Genomic DNA, 17,083 nt, shown 5'->3' with positions numbered 1-17,083 from the left:
TATTATGAAAAATATAGGCTACTAGCTGGTAAGAATAGAAAATATAATTTTTTTTCCAAGTGCCTCAATTACAAATCGCACTAGTTTTATTGCTGAAAACTGAAATATTTTAATAAAAAACTGGCCTAAAATTTGCAGCGCGAGAATTACAAGCAGCCTGAAGAAACTAAGTGGAGCTGACCTTCAGAAACAGCTTGTTTTTACCAAAAAATGGTATTGGAAAAAATTGATTCGAAGAATTATATTCGTTGTATTTCCAAAATTCATACAGGTATGCAGTTACCTTCCACCAGCAACATCAGTTACCAGCCACTTATTTAATTATTTCACGGTATTGTCTTGGAATGGTTAAGAAATATAAAGCTATCTTACACGATCATAATGCAAACACTCTCAAGGAATACATACTTAACTTGTTTAGGATGTTCTGGAACAGTGGGTGTGAAATAGTCCTCCCAACTCTTCCTTCAGGCTTCTTTTATGGTGCTGGATCCCACAGTGCTCATACAGTTACACAGCGTGCCAAATAGGACAGAAGCTTAAGACCTATTCCACTATTACACATAAAAGGATGTAAAACCTGTTTGGTATTTATAGTAATACTTTATTGGAATGATTCTTGTGGTGCAAAATATCACAATTAACTTGAACCATGTCCTCAGGAGTAAGCACTGGTATCCACTGAGTTCACCTCCAGCTTAGGAGATATTTGTAGCCTAGAGAGTTGCGTGTAAGAAATTCTCACCCAAAAAGGAGCCAGATGCACTGCACCCATTCAGAGAGAAGACTTTGCCTATATTAAAAATGCAGAAATGGAAGAATAAAGGGGGAAGAAATGGCGAAAACGGAGAGAGCCATGCGGCGGCTCGCGGCTTCGCCGTGTGAATCGCGCACAAAGTGTGTGCAATTTCGTCAGGCTTTAGAAATGTATAACCGTATGAGTAACCGTAACAATTATAATATTAACAATACTAAACAAACAAAACAAAACATTCATCCCCTCCTCTGCACGAAGGCTTGACGCAGTAAAGGCTCCGGCCCCATCGCAGCCTTCGGGGCCCGTACTATCTGTCAGTGATAATCAATGAAACAACTGACGAGTCAAAATATTGACACTTGTAGGATTTCATGGCACATTTCATAGGTGAAAGTTCATCAGTGAATATTTTACAGAGCGCGGTGGACCTACAGCTGAAAGAAGAAGAAGAAACAAAAAGTGGTGCTCATTTGATGAAATCATGGCTTCTTTTCTATGCCATTTTCACTTTGTCATCCCTTCAGTGCATTTTTAAGAATAAAGAAACACATGACAGTATACAGGACCAAAAATATTTCGGTTATTACACAGGAATACAATTTTTTTTTAATTGTTTTTTTTTCTTCCTATTTTTCATGGTTGTTATGGTGACCTAGTGGAGAACTTGCACTTTAGCGGTAACTGCTCAAGATTAGAGATAATCTCTGAATAGACAATAACTAACCCCGTCTGTCTTTGTGCGGCAACAACAATCCCAGTCCACAGGCCAACAATTACACCCTATCAAATCCATCATGATTAATATCACATGAACAGAGATTAAAAAAAAAGAGAAAATTACAAACATGATTAAAATAGAGGAGATGATAAAGGCCTCACTGTTTATCCCTGGAGGTCTTCTCTGCACTCTTCCGCTGGTTTCTCTGCTGTTTAACAAGAGGAAGGATCGGTTTTAAGATTCATGCACTTTTTCTCGTTCTCTCTCTCCACCTTTATTCCTCTCTCTCTCTGATTTCTATCACTTATTTCCCTAGAACTCTGCAAATTCTTTCGCACACTTCTCCGTGAACGACACACGGATCTCTTCCTCCTCGTAGTCGTCGAAGTTGCTGGTGTCCCCGGGACCTCTGCATTTAGGCACAAATGGGGCCTCCACCTGTGAAAATGCACAAAAAAGAGATAATATTAACATTCTTTTATTATTTAAAAGGGAGGAGGGGAGGGGGAAGTGCTGTGTGGCCAAGTATGGTGACCCATACTCAGAATTTGTGTTCTGCATTTAACCCAGCCAAGTGTACACACAGTATTGAACATACACCCGGAGCAGTGGGCAGCTAATGCTGCGGCGCCCGGGGAGCAGTTGGGGTCTCACCTCAGTCGTGGTATTGAGGGTGGAGAGAGTGTTGGTTATTCACTCCCCCACCTACAATCCCTGCCGGACCTGAGACTCAAACCCACAACCTTCAGGTTGCAAGTCCAACTCTCTAACCATTAGGCCACGACTGCCTAATATTTAGTTAATATTGTGTTTTTACGCTTGATAGTTTACATTTGAGTATGAAGTGCTACCTTTTCGGTCCCATTTTATATTGTGTCCCTAATACCTGTGTACTTACATAGTAACTAGATGTGTACGTAGTATGTAACCACAATGTAAGTACACATTGAAACATAGTATCTACGGCTCAAATGTTTGTGTAACATATGCAACAACCCGACTAACAGCACTTTTTGGTAAAGATAGTGTTACACTTTATATTAAGTAGACAATTCCTATGGATTTACCATGTAATTACTCTGATGTTACACAGCAGCGGCCAGTAAGTTAGGCTTTACATATACAGTAAATTGTGGTTGGTGTCCAGAATGTTACACTTTATATTAAGTGGACAGTTCCTGGGGAGTTACTGTGTAAGTACACTGGTATTACACCAACTCCAACTAGAGATCCAACTCCTTCCACTTTACATATGCCTAAACCTTCCCATCTCCACCCCCTGGATCCCATTCCACCCATAAACCTTCCCATCTCCACCCTCTGGATCCCATTCCACCCATAAACCTTCCCATCTCCACCCCCTGGATCCCATTCCACCCATAAACCTTCCCATCTCCACCCCCTGGGTCAAACTGTTCCAATTACTCTTATACATACTGTTGTTACAAAATGTAGTTATATAATTCATGCTACACGAGTACTTAGTGAAGTGAAAAAAGTGTTGTTACTAATGTCCTGTTACACATTTGTACTTACACGGGTTGTTACATGTGTGTAGTTACAGAAATATTACAGCTGTAGATACTGTGTATCAATGTGTACTTACACTGTGGTTACATACTACGTACACATCTAGTAACTATTTAAGTACACAGGTATTAGGGACACTTATTGCTTAATATAAAGTTTTTCACAGTGCAAAACATATTTTAAAAATACACACAGATGTATATTAACGTGAAGTAGGTCACAAATGTTGATATTTGCTTCAAATGTTACTAATTATGTTATTGATCATGCTAATTAGATACTAATACTAAGCCAGAAATTTAAGAATGGAAGTCCAAAGTTCTTCATATTAATTTCACATAATAACTCAATGTTACTGATATTAAATTATGCATTATGAAGTTACAATGAATATGATATGATTATTTTGACCTAATACAACATTTGTCATAATTTAGGCTTGATATACCCTTGATATGGTTGATAAAATATTTTCCAAAATGCTTTACATTGATTATTGAAGAAAAAGGAGTGAAAATATTTAGTCGCCTTGGAATTATAAGGTTCTATCTGACATTTTTGTCAAAATTGAGTTATTCATATATTCTACTACAACTTATTTACATTATGTGATGCTTCTTTTGTAAGCTGTGTACATTTTGGGCCTTTTTTTAACAAAAAGTGTTCTATCTACAGAAGTCTATGGAACACAAAAACTTTGAAGCTCAATATCTCAAACTGCTCAGAATGCAGACAGAACCTTATAATTACAAGTTTAAAATAGATACTAATGTATATTAATGTAAAGTAGTTCACGAATGTTGATATTTGCTTTAAACCGTATTCTTATTGATACTCAGACAATTATTATTTTTAAGTATGACACTAATAATAATAATAATAATAATACTATTGAGGGGAAAGTTACTTTTAAAAATAATGCATTATAATATTGCATTACTCCATTAAAAAAGTAACTAAATGCATTAGTTACTTTTTTTTTTTTTTTTGGAAAGAAATGCATTGCGTTACCTGGGCTAGGCTTGCTTATTTATTTTTAATAACACACCTGTAAATAATAAAGCAACTGTAAAGGCCCTTTCCTTCCAAAAGTGAAATGAATTCCAAAAGGAAGTGTCTCTCAACACGTGGATGGGAGAGCTGTCGGTCAATAAATGGGAAAACAAAGTAACTTGTGTTGCATATTTGAAAAAGGAACAGCTGAAATATTGTATTTATCTAATAGACAGCAACTGAAGAAGATACTTTGCATGTTTGTGAAAGTTAGTTTGCCTCATATGTGAACAGGGTGCATTTAAAAGGCCTCAAGGCCAAACTAACGTACTGTGTATAGGCCTCATGGCCTACATGACTGCGCTTATGAATAGTGAATACAGAAGGAAGTACTGGAGATGGGAGATGCCACAGGATAAGATAGTGTGGAAATAGATAATGTGTACAACTGATTAAAAACCTTAAATGTATATGCCTATATATACCACCCGAAACACGAAAAACAGACTAACAGGTGTTTTTCTACAATGAATGCAAGCATTAGGAAAACTGAAAAACAATTGTGGAAAAGCACTGGGTCAACAAGTGTTCTGCACGCTCATTGGACAGTGACTGATAACGAAATTGTATAAAGACGGTATCCTGGATAAAGAAAGATTCAGAAGTCCTCCAGGCATCTTGGCTTACAACATAACTCAGATAATTTCTTGTAAATTTAAAAGTAATGCATTACTTTACTAGTAACTTGAAAGAAGTAATCTGATTACATAACTCACGTTACTTGTAATGCTTTAAGGCCCCGATATACTTCAAATGAAATCGAAGAACGAATTGATATGACGTCATTTCGAACAAAATCAGGCCGTAACTATGTATGAGTTCGTTTCGCAAGTTCGAAAACAGCTCACTAAAGCGAACATTCTGGGGAGTTCGTTTTGGCTCCTAAACACCTTTGAGCTACCATTGGTCCGTGGCGATTACGCAATCAGTGGGTGTGTTCTGGAACTCCACCTTCTTTTTTCCCGGTTCGTTTCTCATTAAACAAATGTCAGGCAGGAGAACAACATCTCCAAGTCACTAGCAACATAAATACACTGTGTCAAATAACTGAACTGCCATATATATCCGCACCTGTACGATCACTCACGGAGAGACTTTAAAGCAGGGGTGTCCAAACAACTTATCTGTGTGTCATAAAAGTGCTCATAAAAATAGGTAGAGATGGTACAAGAAAAGAACTGCCATGTATGTACAAGTATACATAGTAGTAAGTGAGTGTCAATTTAAAATAAAAATCAAAATCAAAATCAAAATCAAAGCTTCACTTGTCATGAACATATTATGCGGCCCCTCACTTAATGTGGAAAACTTGATGTGACCCTCGAGTCAAAAAGTTTGCCCAGCCCTGCTTTAAAGGTTCAGAGAAAGCATTTACCGCAGGGGTGTTGGAAAAACAGTATACCGTCGCTCAGCCTTTTCGAATGTCTTTTTGCCCCCAAACGAAGAACGAAAACGAACTTCGTTTGAAGTATATCAGGGCCTTTACCCCCAGAAGTGCTAGTGATTATACTAAATGACATCTAGTATAATATGAGATACAAGCCTTACTGATTGAGCTTCGGGGGCAAAAGCACCGAATACATCAGATCACTATCAGTGACGAATGGGAGAGTGTGCATTTCTCACCCTCCGCTGGTAAATGGCTATCCAGTCAGTAGTTGAGAACCACTTGTGTCCTTTGATGTCGTTAACTCCGTTTTTAAGGTTGCCGTAGCGTTTGGTGAGATCCACCTGCAGCAGGTTTCTCAACAGGTCCTTCAGGTCGGAGCTGAAGTGTGACGGGAATCGTACCTGTGAAAAGACTGGGTTTAAGCCTAGCTAAACTAAACTCAAGTAAACTGCGGTGGGTTGAAGACAAGAATCTCAGATGTTACAGAGACATTTTCAGTCTAAAGGCTAGAGATTTATCATTTCCTGGCAAAATTACCTTTCCTGAGACAATCTTTTCGTAGATCTGAATGGGTTGATCAGCAAAAAATGGAGGATAACCGGCAGCCATCTCGTACATCAGCACACCCAGAGCCCACCAGTCCACAGCCTTATTATAACCCTATGAGAGAAAACACAAACCCTTCAAAACTTTGAAATATATATATATATATTTGTATGATGTCTTTGAAAAAATATCTTCTGCTTCAATGAGGTCGAATTTATTTGATCAAGAATACAGTAAAAAAAAAAAACAGTAATATTGCTACAATTTAAAACAACTGTTTCCTATCTTAATATATTGTAAAAATGTAATTTATCTCTGTGATGCGCAGCTGTATTTTCAGCATCATTACCCCAGTCTTCAGTGTCACATGATCCTTTAGAAATCACTCTAACATGTTGATTTGTTGCTCAAGAAACATTTCTGATTATTATCAATGTTGAAAACAGTTGTGCTGCTTTATATATATATATATATATGTGACCCTGGACCACAAATCCAGTCTTAAGTGTAAATTTTTCCAAATTGAGATGTATACATAATCTGAAAGCGGAATAAATAAGCTTTCCATTGATATATGGTTTGTTATGATATGACAATATTTGAAAATCTGGAATCTGAAAACAAATCTAAATATTTAGAAAATCGCTTTTAAAGTTTTCCAAATGAAGTTCTTAGCAATGCATATTACTAATCAAAAATGAAGTTTTTATATATTTACAGTAAGAAATTTACTAAATCTTTATTTTATATGATTTTTAGCATGAAAGAAAAATCAATAATTTTGACCTATACCATGTATTTTTGGCTATTGCTACAAATATACCCCAGCGACTTAAGACTGGTTTTGTGCTGCAGGGTCACAAATAGTAGTCAACATTTGGATTGGATCAAAAAAGTTAATCAAAGTTGTCCTAAGACAACAACGCATTTTGGTTTTAGGTTTTAGGACAACTTTGATGAAAGCTAAGATAGATCCAAAGTGACAGTAGAGACATTTATAATGTTACAAAAGATTCCATTTCAAATAAATGATGTTCTTTTGAATATTCTATTCATCTATGAATTCTGAAAAAAAAAATGTATCATAGTTTCCACAAAAATATGTATGTCATGTGACAATGAAGACTGGAGTACCGATGCTGTTTAAAATTAAGCTTTATTCACAGGAATAAATTACATTTTAAAATATATTCACAGAGAACCGTTATTTTAGATTGTAAAAATATTTCACAATATTGCTGTTTTTCTTATTTCTAATCAAATAAATGTAGAATTGATGAGCAGAATAGACTTCTTTCAAAAACATGAAAAAAACTAATATTTCAAACGTTCAACTGGTAGTCTGTTCTATTTTATTTAGCTGTGCAGCTGAAAGCAAGTTGCATGATCAGACGCTTCATTAATTACACTGGGACTGCTGTCATTCACTGTAGACACGTCTAGAGAAACTAGGACAGCATAGCTCACCTTGCTGAGGATGATCTCTGGGGCCAGATACTCCGGGGTCCCGCACAACGTCCACGTGCGACCCTTGACCCGCTTCGCGAAACCAAAGTCTGTCACCTGAAACATAGGTCCCACAGATGATGCTGTGATATATGCACAGAACATGCATGCTTCGTGCCAGAAGCATTTCATAATGTCATTATCAAATTAGCCACGAGGGGGCAGTAATGATGAGATTAGAGTCGTATGTGACTGAAAGCACATCCATGGAGCTGCTTAGATCACAGACACACTTTTAGCTACATTTTACTGTCCTTGCAAAGTTGGAATTGTCCCACTTTATAGAAACAGCCTTTGAGCAAGCCAGCATTGTAGGCAACTCTTCCAGGTTCAGGAAATAGTCCTCTGTAAATTGTGATGCACATACTCTAATTGTACTGTTCTGGAACAGTGTTGTAAATACAACTTAACCACTGATTTCTAGTAGTTTCGCTTTCACAGGGTCTCCAGGACACGGCAGCAACAATACTACAGCCAGAATTAAAATCACGCCCCTTTATTTGCATAAACATTTGGGCGGTGTTATGAAAATCTCCCCACATCGTGACGTAGACATGTGGTGTGTTTTAGGGGAGCGTGTCAGAGTCTTAACTTTGATAAAGAATATCTCTTTGGTTTTGAGTCTTTAGTCTTTGCAACTTCAGGGATCTTATCTGAGCATGAACAGCTTGTAACACTCCAAAGAGAAAGAAACACTTGAAATCCCATCATATGACCCTTTAAACAGTAACAACAGAAGTTCCTAATTTTAATGTTAGTCAATTAGCCATTACTGCTAATTTAAGACAGGAATTCATTCCTTAATATGAAAGTTCTTCATATTAATTCAAACAAATAAATATATTATATTATACTTATGCTTCTACTTACAATGCTTCACTGATGTCTCGAGGAAATTGTTCTTTTTTTCTTCTTAATATTTAACCATTGATTATAGCCATTCAACATCACGGTATAATCGATTTGAACATTTATTAGACTTTAAAAAATAACTTTAATTTAAGTGAACTTAAAACAGTCTCCACGTAAACCCATTATAATATATACCTGTTCCCTTCAGCAAGTAGGAAATATAGGGAAATTGACAGAAGTTATCAAACACTAAGTTCTAAATTAAATATAGATGAATCCTTAGAGCTACAAAAGTATTGGTTTCCTCTTTTTCTTTTGTTCTTTAATTAACAGACATCACAGCAGCTGGTTATTAGGTTATTTTGGCTGCTATAACTTTAAAAAGGCAGATCTGACATGCATGCTCGTAGTTATATTTGCACTTTAATATGAATTAATACAGGCACGCCGCCACATTTGTGCATGCAATTGAAAAGCATTGGTTGTTAATTGCATTAAATATTTTTAACACTGTTAAACTGGAAAAAACTAATCACCTGCGTTAATGCACTAATTTTGACAGCACTAATTATAATGTTATGATATGTTTCTGTTCATCTAACACAACATTTGTCATCATTTGTGCTTGATTTACCATTGAAGACTGGATGCTAATGAATGCTAATGGATTCCTGGAAAGCTGGAATTTACAAGTTTTTCATATTACTTTACATAATTACTAGATATTATGATATTATAGAAGTTACAATATGTTAATTTATCATCATTTGCAAGATAGTTTCCAAATTGCACTATTACAAAGGTGCAAAAAATATCTGTATAAATTCATACTGATGTAATAAAAGTCACAAAAACAGTTGAAATGTTACTAATTGGTATTAATCATGCTATTTAATTGTCTATCAATGCTAATTCAGAAATGTAAGACTGGAAGACCAAAGTGCATTTAATAACTAAATATTATATGTTTATATGTAGTTGTGATGACCGTTCAGACATGTCATAACATAATGAACAACTTTAAAAATGCTTGTGCACATTGTGCTCTGTAACTTGCAGTGTGAACGCAGCCTAAAAAAACCCTCAACATTGAATCAAGTGAACAAAAATGCATGCTAATTTGTCTCACCTGCAGGTAGTCATATCAGTGAGCATGATGTATTTGAATGTAACTCGGTCACGTGCATGTGTTTATTACCTGTATATAGCCCTGCTGATCGATGAGGAGGTTCTCTGGTTTAAGGTCTCTGTAGATCAGGTCCAGGGCATGCAGATATTCAAATGTCAAAACTATTTGTGAAGCATAAAACCGTGCATGGGGTTCACTACATGAGAGAAAGACAGCAAGAGAAAAAGAAAAGATACAGTTACAAGAAAGTTGTTGAAAATTATTACAGCAGCAGGGTTAAAATAATAAAACAGATTCATGCAAACGTGTACAGAAACAGCACAAACACACTTTTCACCATTCATCAAAACGAGCGAGGTTTGAAAGCAGCAGATACAAAAATGATGAAGAAAAACTCCAACAGCATGAGAGTCGCTTTGATATTTTGTTGTTATCTATGCATTTTTAAATGCAACTGTATATGTTGATGCTGCTAATTGGTTCATTTTAGTACACCAACAAATAAATATTAAGCATCTTTACACAACCGAGATGAAAGCACAGTCTCACATTATGTGCATTAACACAGCTTTCAGGACAAACAGCTTTGGATTTCACTGCTGCTGAGATGGAAGTCATCTTTCGCTTCTCTAAACCCAATGTTTGTTTTGTGTCCTGTATATGTAGCTAGATGCAAATGAGCCAAACAATACAAGCACAAATATGCAGAGTGCTGGGGCGACCTGTTATTATTACGTCTCATTACTATGTCCGTTTCTTATGTGAATAAAAAACCCCAAAAACAAATACATATCAGCTAAAGTACATATACTGCAAGAATTGTCAGATGTCCAGATAATCAAACTGTGCATTTGGAATCACATTTTAAAGTGGCATAAAACTCAATAAATTAAGTGAATAAATAAATGACATCAGGGTTTTTTTGTTTGTTTTGCTTTTTCTTTTGCCTTTTTTGACATTCACACACATGCAACAAGATTCAATTTTTATTATTATTTAATTGTATTTAGTCTTTTGTAGTTACAAGCCAGACATTCACACACATTTGACTGATTTTATAGATATTAAAACTATTAAAGTAACTATAAAGTAAAACTAGTCATTTAAAGTAACTATAATTAAATGACTGAAAATAAAGAGTATTCCCTTACTTTACTTTTTCAAGGGAAAAGTAATTATATTACAGTTGTATAACACGGTAGTAAATCTGAACCAAATAATTCACAGTTGGTTTCAAATTTAAGGTATGTGTGTGTGTGTGTGTTTATATATATATAATATATATTATTTATACTGTGTATGTTGTATGTTACCGTACATCTTGAATGTAAATATATTCACCTGAATCTGCCGATTCTACGCAGGTGTGAAAACATCTCTCCCCCCTGAACGTACTGCATCACCATGTAGAGATTAGTGTTGTCCTAAAACAAACATAGGTTATCAAACATGTCCTTTGCATGCGGCACATCATCATCCAGCTATTGATATGCCAAACAGCATTCACCTTGAAGGAGTATTCCAGTCGCACTAAGAAGGGGAAGCTGACGGCCTGCAGTATCCGCTTCTCGTTGAGAGTGTGTTCAATCTGCTTCAGCTTCACCACCTAAAGAAAAGCCATGAGAGGACACCGTGACGTCGCCATGTCTCACTGTGATGTCACAGCTTAGGCATTAGCCCCGCCCACCTTCTGTTTGTTAAGGATCTTCATGGCGTAGTGCTGCCCGGTCTCTCGGTGTCTGACCAGCATCACGCGACCGAATGAGCCCGTGCCCAGAGTCTTCAGCCGGTCGAAGTCCTCCAGACTCGCTGTGTTCTGAGGCACAGACCAACATTTAAAACACGCAACTACATTCATATTTGTCATGCTTGCTGTCCAGTTTCAAAATGTTATGAGTGGCTTTACAGCACATTGCTATGCTTTCAAATAGTATTATTTTTGTATCATTCAGATTATAGTTTTTGATGATATTTTGAATTCGACTTTATTTTTATAGTTTCTGCATTTTATGTAAATGTTAGATTTAAAATATATATATATATCATTTTGTAGTTTGTTTTTTGTCGTTTTCTTAGTTTTTGTTGTTTTTAACTCTTTCCCGACCACTGACAGATTTTTCCGGCTTTCCGTGTTTTCACTGTTATACTGTAGGTGGCGCTATTACACATCATCTGAAAGAGTACAGAATCTCAATTTTTTTTGACAAAAACACAATTTTCTCAGCTTTTTGTCCAAAAGGTTGCTTTTTTTCCCCACATTCAAGTGTTGATGAAAAAAATGCATGACTAGAATGTTTTGTGTTTGTTAGTGTTTGTGTGCGAGCAGAGGCTCTGTTATTGCATTTTCAGATATTCATACAACAAAATATTCTGAGGGCCATGAATATTTTGTGAAAATTATCAAAAATGCTGGCAGTGGCTGGTAATTAAAAAAAAAAAAAAAAACACTGGTGGGAAAAAGTTACATATGTTTATATAGTTGTATTAAGTTTTATTGCAGCTTTAACTATTTTGGTACATCAAGTTAAACTAAATGAAAATGATAAACGCTGTACTCAAAATTAGCTGAAATAAAACATGATTATATTTATTTTATTAACGTTAACATCAAATTTATTTCAAGTAGCGAATGCCCACAAAAGTGAGTACACCCCTAAGTGAAAATGTCCAAATTGGGCCCAAAGTGTCAATATTTTGTGTGGCCACCATTATTTTCCAGCACTGCCTTAACCCTCTTGGGCATGGAGTTCACCAGAGCTTCACAGGTTGGCACTGGAGTCCTCTTCCACTCCTCCATGATGACATCACGGAGCTGGTGGATGTTAGAGACCTTGCGCTCCTCCACCTTCCGTTTGAGGATGCCCCACAGATGCTCAACAGGGTTTAGGTCCGGAGACATGCTTGGCCAGTCCATCACCTTTACCCTCAGCTTCTTTAGCAAGGCAGCGGTCGGCTTGAAGGTGTGTTTGGGGTCGTTATCATGTTGGAATACTGCCCTGCGGCCCAGTCTTTGCTTCAGTATGTCACAGTACATGTTGGCATTCATGGTTCCCTCAATGAACTGTAGCTCCCAGTGCCGGCAGCACTCATGCAGCCCCAGACCATGACACTCCCACCACCATGATTTGTACTCCTCAGCTGGTTGCTGCCACACACACTTGACACCATCTGAACCAAATAAGTTTATCTTGGTCTCATCAGACCACAGGACATGGTTCCAGTAATCCATGTCCTTAGTCTGCTTGTCTTCAGCAAACTGTTTGCGGGCTTTCTTGTGCATCATCTTTAGAAGGGGCTTCCTTCTGGGACGACAGCCATACAGACCAATTTGATGCAGTGTGCGGCGTATGGTCTGAGCACTGACAGGCTGACCCCCCCACCCCTTCAACCTCTGCAGCAATGCTGGCAGCACTCATACGTCTATTTCCCAAACACAACCTCTGGATATGACGCTGAGCACTTGCACTCAACTTCTTTGGTGGACCATGGCGAGGCCTGTTCTGAGTGGAACCTGTTCTGTTAAACCACTGTATGGTGTTGGCCACCGTGCTGCAGCTCAGTTTCAGAGTCTTGGCAATGTTCTTATAGCCTACGCCATCTTTATGTAGAGCAACAATTCTTTTTTTCAGATCCTCAGAGAGTTCTTTGCCATGAGGTGCCATGTTGAACTTCCAGTGACCAGTATGAGAGCGTGAGAGCGATAACACCAAACTTAACACACCTGCTCCTCATTCACACCTGAGACCTTGTAACACTAACGAGTCACATGACACCGGGGAGAGAAAATGGCTAATTGGGCCCAATTTGGACATTTTCACTTAGGGGTGTACTCACTTTTGTGGCCAGCGGTTTAGACATTAATGGCTGTGTGTTGAGTTATTTTGAGGGGACAGCACATGTACACTGTTATACAAGCTGTACACTCACTACTTTACATTGTAGCAAAGTGTCATTTCTTCAGTGTTGTCACATAATAAGATATAATAAAATATTTACAAAAATGTGAGGGGTGTACTCACTTCTGTGAGATACTGTAATTATGATGTAAGATTAAACTGTGTATAGACAGCTTTACTGATTATAAGGGGAGTTTTTTTGTGAGTGCTTAAACTTAAAAAAGTCAGCCATAATGTTCTTTGCTCGCATTCTCTGTATAATTTATTAACCTTTTGAGTAAATGTTGAAGGTACATTTAATTAAAATGTGACTTCTAGCGGCGAAAACTTGCATATTGTGCCTTTAAAGCAGTGTGTGAGTGATTCACTGCTTCATTTGCTTTGAGATTGTGTTGACAAATGTCAAGAGTTTATGGGTTTGTTCAAATGGCCACAGCAAACAGCGCTGACCATATAATAATTCTTCTGTAATTTTAAAAGTGTACCTGAGAGCATACAAACCTGCTTTAAATGACTCATTTAACATTTTTTTGTACTGGTGAACACAATTAACCAGCTCTGAGATCTATTTCAAATGAAACCTCAAATCCTCACTTCTGTTTTCGCTTTCTTTACTCGAATTCAACGTGCATCCCTCCTCTAGTCCTCGTACCTGTGCAGGATTCTCCCATTTCCTGAGGAAATCTTCTCTGGCGAAGGCCAAAAACTCTTTGACTGTGGGAAGAGACATAAAGCACATGAACTTAACCTTACATGCAGCAACGCCATATTTAGTTTTTCTGAGGCCACTAAATGATTGACGTGATAAAAACATTGCTGTGCATAATCTACTACAAGCCTTCTTTTTTGCAACTAAATGGCCTTTTCTGTTACAAAAATCACATTAGAAGCTATCAGCATTTTATCTTACTTTTTGTCCATGTAAATATAAGGAACTGCACCAAATTGAAAATGTTTGTTCAGTTTGAACTCTGAATAAGTTATTTCTTCCTCAATTTTCTCACTGCATCATACTATATGAACCATAATGGCCTGATGGATCAAATATAATACTCAACAAAAACTTTTTTTTTCAACAGATTTTCCTGACTATTATTCCATATATCAGGCATTACAAGGTTAAACATGATAACATGCCAAACTCAGCAGTGCAAAACGGTCAATGTTTTCAGTGTTTTGGTTGATTTCATTAAGGCTTCAGCTTCCAATAAGAGTGCAGTATCTCAGCTCCATTCATTTCAAAATTTTCAAACCCACTCCACAATTTTTTCCACATTTTCAGTGCAGAAAAAATATAAACCAAGCAAAAAGAAAGACAAACATTTCAAGGGAGTTGCACAACAAACCCACAGCATCACAGCAAGCCAGCGGGAAGGATTGCGCTAAACTCCCTGTGCTCGCGTTTTCCTTATGGGAGTTAGCATTTTGCGTGAAGTCAGGTTTATTCATATTCCTTTTCACAATTCACATTGTTTCAACGCACCTTTACAGAAAATCATAATGTTCATGTCTATAGGATATTAATATCTCCTTATGCATTTGGCAGATTATAGCTGGGCGATGATATACTTCACATTTTGTGACGATCAAGCAATCAAGCGAGATTTGCTAAATATTATATTTATCACGAGTAGCACAATATTTAGCAAATACAGATAAAGTTGAACTCATTTGTATTACATCTAAATTTATATTAGGAGCTGGGCGATAATAGCTACAGTTACATTTTGCAACGATAATGTAACTTGTGTAATGCAATGTAACTTGCATGCAAATAAAGACGAATATAGCCTTTTAACCCCAGGTTAAGGCAATGTTAAGGCCACTTTTATCCCTGGGTTAGGCAATGTTTCACATTTGCATTTTTAAAGGGGGCTAACACCCATTTTGCGCTGCCAAAGGTATACGTTACGAGTTGTTTCGCAACAGAAAAACCAATCGTAAACAAAAGATTGTTTGCCACGTTAAATGCATGCGTTTTGTGCAGTCACAGAAACTTTCAAGCTCCAGCATCTGAGGGAAACGGTTCAAGATCGTGAGCGGTTTCGGTTCCTGTTTTGACACATTTCATACTGAAACAGGAAGGTGGGGTGGGACATATCAAGGGACTTATCTAAAATGTATTTATTAACGTGAACACCAGTATCCAATGGTTTAAATTACATCTGTGAGACATGATTTGGTCCTTCACTGTAAAAAAAAAAAAAGTTGAACCAACTTGAATTTTGAATTTTAATCTTCAGCAGATTTTTGAGTTTATACAACAAAAAGTTGAGAATCTCCTACAAAAATAAGTTGAGAGAACTCAAAAATCTGCTGAAGCTGGTTGCCTTCAAATTTTAAGTTGGCTCAACTTTTTTTTTTTTTTTTTTTTTTTGCTCCTGAGTGCATTTTATTAGACAAAAAAACGATGGTCTCAATCATTTTGGGTTGTTTTTCAAAAGACTCTTTATAAATGTCAAACACTAGTGTTAACTGAACCAGAACGTTATTAAAACAGACTCGATCAAATCAAAGGAACACTGTAAATATGAAAAATAACAAATTCATCCTGGGATTTGCACGAATAAAGCGCAGAATCTCAAAGCCTGACTACCTCATTTTTAACCCAGGGTTATTAGTATATGTTAGTATGAACAGTGTGAATCCTGGATTACTTAATCCTGGGTTAAACAAACCCAAGTGTGAAACCAACCGTGGAGACTCCAGCAAGGCCGTAACCATCACAGACACTGAGAAGGACACATAGTGGTCAAATAATATGGTTATTTTCAATGCCAAGAATGTTAAAATTGCTATATTTAGCCTTCATATTAGATCTCAGAATGTAGGTTTTGGTTCTCACCGTTTTCTTCAGATCTTCCACACATCTATCCTTCCCTATAGACCCATCAGATGTACACACATAGACCCTTTTCTATCTACTAGCCAGCCATCCTTGGCATGTTATATACAGGGTGCAGCACAAACCCCTCGCAGCTCGCTCTTATTAAAGCATCAACACATTGTTTGAGCCTGTGATCGCCATGACAGCATCAGCATCCTCTCTGCTGCTGAAGCCTCGCACATGCACGACCATATTCCCGATGAGCATCTGAGGATGCCGATCGCCTTGATCGATGATGATGACTAAACAGAATGACTGGGAAGCGTTAAAGACACCCACCGCTTTCCATCTCGTTGCCTCGTTTGGCGGCCGGCGTGTTGCCCATGACTCTGGGCCTGTCAGGCGCTGGAGAGCCGCAGGTAGGGAGGGATGCTGCCGTGCTTCGCCTCTCACGGTCCGTTCGTGCGACTGGCGTCCACCGATCGGCTCTGAATGTGAAAACGGGGGACGTTAACGCGTCCGATGGCTTCTCGGATAAACGGTGATCCCTTATGAATGCAGCAGCAGCATCCGCGTTTAAAGGGCGGACGGGCCGCCAGCATCAAACCGGACTCGGGCGTCCTTTCCTGGCCTGGCTCTTCGCCGCTCCTCCGCGGCCCCGCAGTCCTGTCTGTCGCCTCCCCGCGGGGTTGTTCCGTGAGCGGCGTTCGCAGGGGGAATCGCGGCGGAAAAACACGGATGCAGCTTCGGCGAGATCGTTCATGCAGCTGCGCTTCCCGTGGCCATCGACACTGACTCCGCCCCCCGGACTGAGCCCGCCCACCGCGACACCCCATTGGTCAGACGGACAGATGTGCGAATGATTGACACTTATGAAGC

The 17,083-nt window shown here is 37.9% G+C and overlaps 1 protein-coding gene across 2 annotated transcripts; it reads right to left on the bottom strand.

Moving 5' to 3' along the window:
- Positions 1–586: 586 nt before the first annotated feature.
- LOC306874043 (cAMP-dependent protein kinase catalytic subunit alpha-like) lies at positions 587–17,016 on the bottom strand. Of its 2 annotated transcripts, none has more exons than XM_079423758.1 (10): positions 16,544–17,016; positions 14,030–14,091; positions 11,169–11,297; positions 10,989–11,087; positions 10,823–10,905; positions 9,551–9,677; positions 7,462–7,557; positions 5,986–6,108; positions 5,685–5,849; positions 587–1,913 (listed from the first exon to the last, which is right to left on the bottom strand). In XM_079423758.1, the coding sequence occupies exons 1-10, from the start codon at positions 16,587–16,589 to the stop codon at positions 1,788–1,790; spliced, it is 1,056 nt and encodes a 351-aa protein (XP_079279884.1). In that variant the 5' UTR covers positions 16,590–17,016; the 3' UTR covers positions 587–1,787. The 2 variants fall into 2 exon arrangements, with proteins under 2 accessions (XP_079279884.1, XP_079279885.1); XM_079423759.1 differs by having other exon boundaries at positions 13,972–14,091; positions 16,544–17,014.
- Positions 17,017–17,083: the final 67 nt, after the last annotated feature.

The sequence above is a fragment of the Barbus barbus genome, assembly GCF_936440315.1.
Source record: "Barbus barbus genome assembly, chromosome: 8".
Taxonomy (NCBI): domain Eukaryota; kingdom Metazoa; phylum Chordata; class Actinopteri; order Cypriniformes; family Cyprinidae; genus Barbus; species Barbus barbus.
Note: the sequence above shows the minus strand (reverse complement) of the source record. Positions and strands in the feature narration are given on the sequence as shown.

What these genes read in the sequence shown, in the direction of transcription:
- LOC306874043 (XM_079423758.1), bottom strand. Translation starts at nt 16,589, where the DNA reads ATGGGCAACACGCCGGCCGCCAAACGAGGCAACGAGATGGAAAGCG. An exon ending in CAGAGATCATCCTCAGCAAG is followed by an intron (nt 6,109 to 7,461) that starts GTGAGCTATGCT and finishes TTTCTCTCATAG; the next exon opens with GGTTATAATAAGGCTGTGGA. An exon ending in AAAAGATTGTCTCAGGAAAG is followed by an intron (nt 5,850 to 5,985) that starts GTAATTTTGCCA and finishes GTCTTTTCACAG; the next exon opens with GTACGATTCCCGTCACACTT.